This window comes from Cantharellus anzutake (assembly GCF_015039405.1).
Source record: "Cantharellus anzutake strain C23 chromosome Unknown EI90scaffold_96, whole genome shotgun sequence".
In the NCBI taxonomy this organism is placed as follows: Eukaryota; Fungi; Basidiomycota; class Agaricomycetes; order Cantharellales; family Hydnaceae; genus Cantharellus; species Cantharellus anzutake.
The window spans coordinates 122864-134414 of record NW_024067046.1 but is presented as its reverse complement, the minus strand read 5'-3'; the positions used below and the strand labels follow the sequence as shown (position 1 = coordinate 134414).

General features: G+C 48.8%; 2 protein-coding genes across 2 annotated transcripts; one reads left to right on the top strand and one right to left on the bottom strand.

The window, feature by feature from the left end:
• Positions 1-2067: 2067 nt before the first annotated feature.
• Positions 2068-3809, top strand: EI90DRAFT_3020939 (uncharacterized protein; the record flags this gene model as incomplete). Its single annotated transcript, XM_039057581.1, has 8 exons — positions 2068-2169; positions 2218-2277; positions 2350-2351; positions 2503-2557; positions 2776-2863; positions 2934-3124; positions 3614-3692; positions 3784-3809. The coding sequence occupies 8 exons, from the start codon at positions 2068-2070 to the stop codon at positions 3807-3809; spliced, it is 603 nt and encodes a 200-aa protein (XP_038909837.1).
• A 3093-nt stretch (positions 3810-6902) lies between these two features.
• On the bottom strand, positions 6903-8469 carry EI90DRAFT_3133020 (uncharacterized protein; the record flags this gene model as incomplete). Its single annotated transcript, XM_039064537.1, has 2 exons — positions 6903-7263; positions 7922-8469. 2 exons carry the CDS (start codon positions 8467-8469, stop codon positions 6903-6905), a joined length of 909 nt encoding a protein of 302 aa, XP_038909836.1.
• Between the last annotated feature and the right edge of the window lie 3082 nt (positions 8470-11551).

Genomic DNA, 11551 nt, shown 5'->3' with positions numbered 1-11551 from the left:
CGGTCCGAGGTGAGTATTGGAGCGGACGGAGATAGGGGAGGAGAGGGAAGGAGGAGTAGAGGTGGCATGGGGGGTAGAAGGAGGTGTGTTGCCAGGACCGAAGGTGAGTATCGGAATGGGCAGCTGTAGGGTATGACTCCGGAGGTGGGGAAGGAGGAGGTCCTGGAGTCGGGTCGGGATCGGGTATGCACGGATATGACAGACAAGGTCATTGCAATTTCCTTGGGGTTCCCATGTGGTGTCCCCTAGCTCCCATTTGACCTTAAACCAGAGTTTGTCATGAACCCACACATGGTTTAAGATTTTTCAAACTACTGCTTTGCGATTGGGGTCTCCCCTGAAATCGTAAAATATGTTAACTTCCCTATTTGGGAAGAGTTCTTGGTCGTTCAGCTCATGAGGTGTGAGCCAGGATATGTGGAATCTTGGGTGGACTCCACATTGTTCAAGTTATGGTGGCAACTTGAGGATGTAGTTTGACATCTCTGGAAATGTTTCCAGAATTTCATAAGGCCCTATATACAGGGGCTTTAGTTTGCCTGCCCTTCCTTTGGGTAGGTTCAACTTATCCATGGATAAGTATGTGAGCTCACCTTTTGTGTTATGGATACGGAGTCTCCAACGACCATATCTGTCGCATGGTCAAAGACTTCTCCTCTCTATCGTTCCTCCCCTCTTTCTCCCTTCCGTCCTCTATCCCGATACCCTATCCTCACCTGTTCTACCCCTTTCCCCCCCTCGTGCAAAGCTTTCCCCATTGGGGTTTTGGTGCTGGCCGAGGTTACTTGTGTTTCGAACAACCCTCCCTGTGACTCAACTGAACCGTGTGATTGTACAACTCTCAATATGTCTTATAAGTCTGGTTATATCGAGTCCTCTAACAGCCCTTGCCATGAGAACTCGAGGTCGCGAGTTGAAGACTCTCGACATGTGTATCGTCCTATGCAACCTGTACCCTATGGGTCCTCATCACTCCGCTCTCCCCCCAGTACTCGACATACGACGTCACATCACGATCATGGAGATCGTGAATGTCAGAGACCAGATTCGAGACGAAGGAATGTCTCCGTAGCGGAGGGCTTCGGCCTCAGCGACTTCTGCCAAGAGCGCTGTGCCTAGTGACACGTCCGTGCCCTAACTTACTGACTGGCAATTAGAACCTAGGGGGGTAACTCTAGTTGATTTTACTACTGGGGTGTAACCTATGTACAAGTGGGATATATATATGGTTACAGCGGAGACGGGTCCGCAATTGGTGGAGCCGAACGGAGCGGAGCTAACGGGGTTTAGACATTAGCCGACTGAATATTACCGATGAGTCGGTTCGCGGGGTTAATGTATAAGCCCGAAGGTGGGCTCTGCAGGGCAGGCGAGTGTATTGCCCAGCGGAGGCGGGGGTGCGCTAGCGGACGTCGGAGCTGTCCAGAAGTCTTCGGGGCTCCGTACTTAGGGAGGCATAGGTAATAAATTGAAATGAGGGGGTGGTGACCATTGAGGGGTACCAAGAGGATTGCGGAATAATGGGGGCTCCGAGGTTAGTGAGGGAGGAGCGGAGTTGGAACGGAGGGATCGGAGGGACTGGAAGTCGATGGCTGGGGATGGATATGACAGTGAATACTCTGAGGCCCACTTTCCCGTGATGCCGGCACGTTCGCTACGCAAACGCCAAGTTGCCACCCATCCACCGTCTGTTCCCTCCTTCGTCAGTCGTCATGTTTCCCCGCCAATGGTACATTCCCTTTGGGAACGCCAAGTCACCAAAGACCCTATTAGTCAGTCCTCATTGCACGCTTATGATATCAACCCGCTACCGGTATGTTCGCACTGCGAACGCCAAGTACCCGATGGCAACTATACGAAGTTCTCACCCATCTCACAAGTCATGACCTCGCACACAGTACGCTCCATTGAGGAGCGCCAAGTACCCGTGGCTGAGGCATATCCATTTCAATGCGCATCCCAGCATATTCTGCAAATGTGTGGAGACACACCTCCAACCACCTCCCATCAGGACCTATGAATGCCCATCAAAGTACATCCCAAGTGGCTTTTGTGTCTGGAAGCAACATGCAATATGGAAATGGTGACACAGGAGCACAGATTTTCAACCTGCTGATGCCCCAACTGAACAACATGCCATCCTCACCCATTTTAAGCTCCCCCACCATGGTGAGCACCATCACCAATATGACCAACCTTCAATTGACTCCAATGCAGGGGAAGACTCTACTACCACCAGAGAACAAGTGGATGCAGTCCAATGAAGCTGGTGAAACAGTATGTTTTTTTAGATCTTTTCCTTTCATTTTTCTTATATAACACAGGTATGTTTGCTGACATTGGATTTAGGTGTGAGTACGACTTGCAGAAGGGCAAATGTAAGGTACATAACCCATTTCTCTGTGTATATCAGCCAGAGATGAACTAGTTAGATAGCAGAAGGGCTCCTCATGTACATATCTTGAGTTTGTTGGCTAGTGACTTACCTGTGTTGAGTTCCAGCCTTCCTGCTCGATTGTCAGCATTGCCTGACCTGAAGAGCTCACAAAGTGCCAATGTATATTGGGGCCACAATACTTTTTTTTTTTTGCAACACACCACAATGAAAGTGCCCAAGCAAAAACAAACCTGTACAAAGCACAATCAGTCCACCCCATTCAGGCTGACTTCAAAGTGAGGTTGCCATTGAGTCATCTTGACCCCTGCACACGACTTCCATCCCTAATCCCCATTCTCAGACCAGATTGCTGAGCAGCCCATGAAGAACATCTGAAGGGTATCAGCAGCCCCAAAGTACATGAGATTGTGGATGCAGCAGAGAGGGAGGTGGACCTCAGAATATTTAATGTGATGTGTAACACAAGTATGTCTATAATAATTCTTTCCATCCTCCCTTTGCTCATCCCAGCAAAGTACAACTTGATATGGACTAGTGCCACAACACAACGACAAGGCTATGTCACCTGCTAAAAGCCAAACACACCCAAAGGAACTTGTGCTTCCAGACCCTCATCAGGACTCTGATACGGACAGTAGGAAGCTCCTGTTGCAAATGAGCAGGGCACAGCTATTCAGGATTGTCATGGGAGGCTATTGGCCATACATCTCCCCAATGTTTTTGAATGTACGTTCTCACTAAGCCACACTGCTCATCTAATTCTTTTGATAATGGATGACTGTCAGGGCAATAGCCCCGAACCCCGAGTCACATGTAAATTAGATACATATAGTCACGTGGGCAAGCGGGAACCTCCGGAGAACTGCTTACACACCACCGTAAAATACACTATCTTGTATCACTTATGGCCTTGTGTGCTGAGCCACCCTAAGACCTCACAATGACATTGTGGATGCTGGTCATGAATTTAGCCACAATTACAAATTCAGCAAGACCTCATGAAAGGGTTTCAATGATCCAACCTCTGAGCTCTTCAAGAGTGGCCAAGCTTATTATGTTGTACAGTTGAAACCATCATAATCCATACCATTGCGTTCCCAGACTTGAGTATGGGTTATCACAGTATCACACTCTGTGAGATTAGGGCAATCATGTATATACATTGATCAAGCTCCTCTGTGTAACCTTTCTGAAGTATGAATCAAGTGTGCTCAGAGAAATGATTGGTCTTGTGTCCAAACTGAGCAAAAGTGGCTTCCATCTTCTGTGCAAAAGAAGAATTCATCTGTTTGGTGTAAGTCCATAGCAGAATTGCTGCAATAGATATCCCAGAAGCAAGTTTGGCTTTTAACTTTTAATTTACATGTTGATGTTGCCCATACTAGCATGGGTTATGGATTCTGGCATATGACAGGTATGGGTTATGCCGGTTTCAACTGTAGTTTGAGTTGTCTCTTTTCTTTTCAATCTTCACTCTATAGATAGTTGTGTGACTTTGGAGTTGGCTTTATCCTTTCTACTTGTTGTATCAAGGCTAAAGTCTACTCCAGACTGCCCCAGGGCTGCTCACCTGAGTTACTACATATTATGGGTATTGGCATCGCACTGGTCATGTAGTCAGTGTTTTTATTAATTAATTTATCTATTTTTAACTTGACTATGTTTCATAGCAAGCCCCTCCCACCATCACTTTGGATTCAGAGAAGAAGGAACACAATCACCCATTTCAAAAGTGCTGTGAAGTGTGAAGCTCTTTACCACATTGTGAACATGTATACTGAGCAGATTGCTCTGTCACTAACAGCTGTTAGAGACTGGAGCAAGATGAAGGAGTTGTCTCTGTGGCGAAGGGCTTTGGCCTCAGCGACTCAGGCCAGGAGCGCTGTGCCAAGTGACACGTCCGTGCCCTAATTTACTTACTGGCAACAAGAACTAAAAAGGGGGATCAACTCTAGTCGATTTTATCACTGGAGTGTAACCTATCTACAAGTTAAGTATATATAGTTACAGCAAGGCAGTCCCGTGAATGGCAGGACCAAGCAGAGCGGAGCTAACGGAGTTAAACATTAGCTGACTGAATATTACTGACGAGTCAGGTTACGGAGTTAGCAGAATGGCAGGCAATAACCCAGAAACAGAAAGGAGGGATAGGCCCGAAGGTAGACTTGCAGGGCAAGCAAGTCAATTGCCCAGCAGAGGTGGGAGTGTGCTAGTGGACATCAGAGCTGTCCAGAGAGCTTCAGGGCTCTGTACTTAGGGAGGCATAGGTAATATATTGAATTGGAGAGGTGGTGACCATTGGGGGGGTTGGAGGTGATTGCGGAAACCAGAGGCTCTGAGGTTAGTGGCAGAGGAGCGGAGGTAATCCAGAGGAGTGGAGGTGGTCGAGGGTGATGGCCATGGATGGATATGACAACAGCCAAGAGCAAAAGGGTATGGGAGAAGATCAGGAAGGATGGGGATCCAGAGGGTCTTCTGTCAGAATTGAAGACCCATTTATTTGGCCAGGGCATCTGTTTCAATGCTGGCACAAAATTCCACAAGGACTCATGCTCTGCCTGGTGTGGTTTTGATGGGATAGCTGTATTTGGGAAATAAAATGGAGGAGCTGTCACGAAGCTGTTCCTTGGATAGGTCCTGTTAGAACGGGGCTGATACAGACGACTCCGGAGTGGAATCGGAGACTTAGTGTGGAGGGACCTTGGCCTCAGCAACTCAAGCGGAGCGCTGTGCCATTGCTGTTTGTCCATTTGATCCTTAATTTCACAGTAGGTGAGCAGGAAGTCTCTAGGGGGCATTTCAGGTCGATTTCGGACTGAACCAAAACGAGTATGTACAAGTGCCGATATATATAATGGAGGGGGCAAAAGCACAAGGAAACAAAGGGGAACCGAATCGGAACGAAGATGTCCGAACGGGAACAAAGGGAAGAAGGAGCGGAGCGGTACCGAAGGTCATAAGGCAGGACCTGTGATACATCCGAAAGGAGGTAGGGAGGGCAAGGCCCAGAGGGGCAGGAGGATGAGGAGAAGTGGGGGTGATGACTAACTGGCTAGAATGGGAAGAAGCAGTAGTCCAAATAGGGATGAGGGGTAAACGCGAGAGATACATTACAGGCGGCGAAAGTGCTGAAGGCGATCCGCAAAGCTCGGGGGTTGCAGAGCTTACGGAGGTTACGGAGGCGGGGTTGAAAGTCCGAGGGATATTGGCAATGGTGTTTACGTAGTATGAGGTCACCAATGCAATGGACTAAGACTGAGGTAGGGACTATGACGGAGGCTCAGAGCAAAGGTACGAGCGGTGTCCGAGTACGAAGTACGGGACAGCGGTGGAAGGTCGTAACTTGGCGGAAGGGTGGCGGAGGAGTACCAGAGGGAGGAGAGAGGAGAAAGGTAAGGGGGAAGGAGTGGCGGAAAGGAGGGTTGTCAGGTCTGAAGGTGAGTATCGGAGCGGATGGGGGAAGCATAGGAGGATGACAGGAGGGTGGAGGTGTTGTGAAGGGGGAGTGCAGTAGGAGGAGGAGGAGTAGTAGGAGGGTGGCGAGAGGGGCGGTGTTCGGTCCGAGGTGAGTATCGGAGCGGACGGAGATAGGGTCGGAGAGGTAAGGAGGAGTAGAGGTGGCGTGGGGGGGTAGAAGGAGGTGTGTTGCCAGGACTGAAGGTGAGTATCGGAACGGCAGCGGTAGGTTATGACTCTGGAGGTGAAGAGGGTGGAGGTCTGGAAGTCGGGTCGGGGTTGGGTATGCATGGATATGACAGGTCCGATCGCTATCCAGCGACGCTGTTGGGTGGAGCTCGGTGTTCCGGGTCATCTGACGGTGGGTCAGAGACAGACCAGAGGTGGGGCGGAGCTCCAAGGGTGATGGGGTGTTGAAGGGACTTGGCTTCAGTGACTCAGAATGGAGTGCTGCACCCAGTACGTTCTCATTGTCCCCAATTTGTCAGGGGAGCTGGCAACGGAGGAACCAAGGCCGCCAGCAGAAGGGGGCTGGAAGCCCCCCCCTCACTACTTAACGAAGGAGGTGTTAGTGAGGGTCAATCGTTCAACATGCAATTCTTTGGGTTTTATACCAAGGCGTCTCTAGGAGCACCTGTTACTCAGTTCTTTGGAGCAGCAGACAAGTGGGACACGATAGATGTCCTGGAGGAGGTTTTGGAGGGCTCAAGACGTTTATATTATAACTGGGGGAAAACTATTTACTAGAGGGGTATGCGCATACATATAGTGGAAACAATTGGATCATAAACAAAGGTTACCAAGGGGAAGGGGAAGTAAATAGAAAAGAATCCTCAAGACAAATAAGGAATAGGTGAAAAGCCTGAATTACGTCTGAGGTTTGTGGAGTGAGAGAATTCAAAGCCAACTGAATGGCAAGGTCTGGAAACGTCTCTGAACAAGCAGGGAACTACAGAGAAAAGGCATCTGGAAAGGTCTGGAGCCCAGAAGTTGTAGTCCGGAAGATTGAGGTTGTAGAAAATATCAAATGATAAAACAATAAAGATTATCAAGACCGGAGGTAATATAGGAATGGGGAGGTACCGGAAGTGAGGAGGTACCAGAGGTGTGGAGAATGGAGGTAGGAAGGAGGGTGGATAGGCAAGTTGAGATTTATCAACAATGAGACATCTCCTTCAAACAAGGGGTCTGAGGTGGAGGTATGGTGGTGGAGGTCTGGAGGTGATGTGGACGTAGATGGGAGGCAGAGCAGGAGAGAGTCAAAGGAGGAGGTAGTCCTAGGGCCGTTGGCATCGACTGGAGGCAGCAGAGAGAGATTGGGAGGGCTGGTGGAGGTCATAGGAGTCGTGTAGGGATAGGGTGGAGGGAGGTGGAAAGGATCTCCCCCAGAGACACGCAGAGAGGTGCAGCTGCATGTGGGGATGATTGTCAGGGCACAGCCCTCGACCCCACACACCCTCAGACACCCCTTCCCCCCTCCTAACCACCCTTCCCCCATTTTTCCCCATTTTTCCTCCACTGTTCCGCAATAGTACAGGTACGCGAACCCGTGGGAACATTCTGGGTGAGCAGCTTACCAAGAATCTTCCCACGGTACCTAATATGGAAACTCGGGAAAGACCCAACAACTGCACAGTTCTCAGGCTCCTTTTGTAGCGGCCTCACAGGGGGTTGAGAAGGTTACCCTTCTTCTCAACTCATTCCCTGTGAAGGCAAGTGTAATTACCAACTTCCTAATGCGCACCAACTCATTCCCTGTGAAGCCCAGGGCAAGTCCCCTCAGCGACTTTGAGGAATTAGTGGCTGGAGAAGACTCTCCAGTGCCACTCCCAGGCCTCATTGCTACGTCCCCTCTGGATGAGGGACGGACCCTGACAATGATGTGGCTCCCTCCATGTGACCTTAACCACATGTATATAATAGCGCCTGGGGTGGGAACAGAAGAAGCACCCTTCTTCTCAATTTCCCACTTCAGACCAAGTAGTTGGGGACACTCACCCTGTGATGGGACTGCTGCTACACATAGCCAATACTCGTCCCATTGGGTCCCCCACACTGGGACTTCACCACTTTCGGAGCTGTCCCTGACTGTCATCACATGTTGTTCCATGGCAAGCATATGGGTCATCAAGCATTGTTCCATAGCACTGGCCTCCTTGCTCCTTGAGAAGGTTCTGGTGTCTTGAGGGATCTGATCCATTGGCATCATTGTTGATAGTATCTGTGGCTGAGGAACCTCCCAATAGTTGGTGGGTTGCTGTGTTGGGGTTGAGTACCTGCTTCAGTTCTGCCACATGACCCTGCAACAGGAGCTGAAGGACCTTATCATTCCATAATCTGCCAGTGGCTTGAAATAGTGCCATGACATGGATACCATAGCTTCTGAGCTCACAGTTCCAAAAGCCATATATCCATTCAGATGTGGCAGTGAGCTGCCCAGCTTGTGCATCCATGCCAATGGTTGCCTCTCCCTCCTCCAGATCAATGATACCAACCACCAACTGCCTGCTGACAGCAGCTGTCATATGTCTGTAGGTGGACACATCAAGGGCCACTTTGAGGTGGTGCATTGTTGTATCCTCCAGGGCCACACTGAGAAGAGGGGTGGTGGCCATAGGTCCCTTGGGACCATAGAACAGATGGGAATGGAGGCATTTTCATGCATCCTCCCTCCAAAGGAGGATAGCAAATTCCTCTTCTACTATTCTAATGAATATTAGGTACCAGAGTAAGAGGTCTGACAGACCTGCATGCAAGAAGTGTGTGATGAGCTTGCACTGTTTTGTCTGGGAATTTGTCTATTGGGTTTGGATTAGCTGAACCAGTCAAGAAATAAAGTAGGGGGAGAAGCTCACTTTATTATAGCCAATAATGGTGGCCAGTCCCCCTGGAAATGCAAACAAACTCCTCTGGCTATTTTGAAGATTTCTAAACAGGACACTCAAAATTTCCATTCCCCTTGCTGGTTGTCCACCACCTACATGGATAGCAACCAAGAACAATTTGTTGAGGGCCAAAGCATCCTCCATCCACCTACTTACCATCAATTGGTTCCACTCCAAGTTGCCCCCTGGCCTGGCAATGAGCCATTCAGGTCCTCTCAATGAAAACAAGACATGAGTTCTAATTCAGTCAATGTGTAGGTTGTCAGACCCTAGGAAGCTGTAATGTGGGGTGTATCCCATCTAGCCTCTTCTTTCTGAGAGAGATCAGTGAAGAAGCTTTCCATCTGAGCACTTTGGCCACAGAAAAGCCCTTATCCACTGCCCATGATGGTGCCTTCATGCTGGAATAATGACGTGTACCAAGGTTGGAACAATATGAAGCTTGGCATTTGGATGGAATTTACTGTGGCTATGTCTAATGGAATCCTCCTTGAGATCTGCAAATGTGCAGCCAGGGGATGCACATCAGATCAGGATGCACTGGAGAGGGGCAACCTTGGACTGTGAATGGACAACCCAGTGGCCAACCTCTAAGGCTTCCAGGATGTCATCATGGTTGGGAGGCAGCTTACTCTTACTAAGACCCCCATGGATGGTTTGTACATGTTCTTCCACATACTTGCAATGAATGCCAATTTGACACCCTTGGCAAATCTCTGGGGGAATTATGAGGCTGACTGAATGCAGAATAACACCAGTGCTGTCATGGGGATTGACAGCTGCACTCAGGGAGGGCAGCTCACTTGGGATATATGTGCTTGGGAAGGATGGCAAGCTAGAGGATAGGAAGGGGAGATGCCCTTGAAGAGGATCTGAGCTCCATCACCTTTGTTGCCTTGGCTCATATATGGGGGTGTTTACATGCCACTTGGGTGCATGGAGTGGGAAGGTTGCAGTCCAATTGGGGACAATGGAATTCATTAGTTTCTTGTTGGCATTGCACTCACCTTTCTTGCCAACAAGCAGAGGCATGTTTAAGCTACTCTACCCAACAGAATCAGTGATGGCTGGAGATGAGGAAGGGCACATGCAAGGTTTGCAAATGAGATGAGCAAGATCTGTTGTGGAATTCAGAGCCTTAGAAAGCAAATAAGTGGTGGAATCTGCTTCCACTCTTTACTTAAGTAACATCATCCAAACAACACTGACAACACAATATCGACAATACAAATGATGAAGAACCCAAACAATACAAGCAGTACTGACAATACCAAATGATACAAACAATACAACCAATACTGACAATATAAACTGTAGAATGTGTGAATAACACAAACAATACAAACAATACAGTAAAAAATGAGCAGTCATGCTTGTTAGGCAGAGGTTGTATTGTCAGTAGTGTTGGTGTGATCATTGTGTCTCCCACACATGATTTTGTCCCTTCATCCAGCAATGTTGTAGTGGAGTTGACAGAATTTATTTGTTCATTTGATCCACTTTTGTAGCATTATTAGAAAGTGGCTGGAGGCCTGCCTACATCTTTTCCACTTTCTCAGCACTCATGCCTTGGCATTGCCACCTTCCAGACTGGCAAATCCCAACTTCACTGCAGCAGGGTGGAACTTACATGTGCACTTCAGGCTACCTTGGCACCTCAGTTTCTTCTTGCTCTCACATCACACCACTGTTTTCCCAGCCTTTCTTTTGTCCACCCACCTCCTCCCCAGTTTTCCTCCCTGTGTTATGTTGTTTCATTGTGTTACAGATATAGAGTCTCCAACGACCATATCCATCACTCAGTCAATGATCCCCTTCTCCCTCTCTCTCCCTCCTGCTACCCTTCATGTTCAACCCCTTCCCCCTCATGCAAAGCTTTCCCCATCAGGGTTTTGGTGCTGGATGAGGTTGTTTATATTTTGCGGGATTTCCCATGACCATTTTACTTTGTAGGTAGTCACACATTATGTACAGAAACTGCTGGAGGCGGTTCCCACTAACTACCACAAACTACTACAAACCACCTTGTGTGCTGTCCCTGTAACAACCTCCCTTCTGTGACTCAACTGAACCTGTGTGTACAAATCTCAACATGTCCTATATGTCTGGCTATGCCAAGTTTTCTGGTGGCTCTTGCCAGGAAACTCAAGGTCATGAGTTGAAGCCTCACAACCTGTGTATCATTCACTGGGACCCATGCCCTACAGGATGCCACCACCTTGTTCCCCCTCTAATGCTCAACGGACATCATCATACTATGTTACTTGGGTCCATAACTGTTACGGGGATGGGGGGAAATCCCCATTCCTCGATCCGTTCTTATAGCGGGATGACGAACATCGTATCTAGTCTGTACCATAACAGGATAAGTAATCGATGAGTGATCCCAGTCTTGCATGGGAGTGGACAATCGAATTCCCATCAATCATGATTGGTGATGTAGTGAGCTATTAAGGAATTGATGGTAGGTAGTCGGAGATGTCAGGATGGACGGGTCAGCCATGGGTACTTGGCGCTCCTCAATGGAGCGTACCATGTGCAAGGTCGCAACTCGTGAGGTGGGTGAGAACTTCGTATAACTGCCATCGGGTACTTGGCATTCACAGCATGAACGTACTGGTAGCAGGTTGATATCATGAGCGTGCAATGAGGATTGACTAATGGGGCCTTCAGTGACTTGGCGTTCCCAAAGGGAACGTACCGTTGGCGGGGGAATATGATGACTGACAAAGGAGGGAACAGACGGTGGATGGGCGGCTACTTGGCATTTGCATAGCGAACGTGCCGGCATCATGGGAAAGTGGACCTCAGA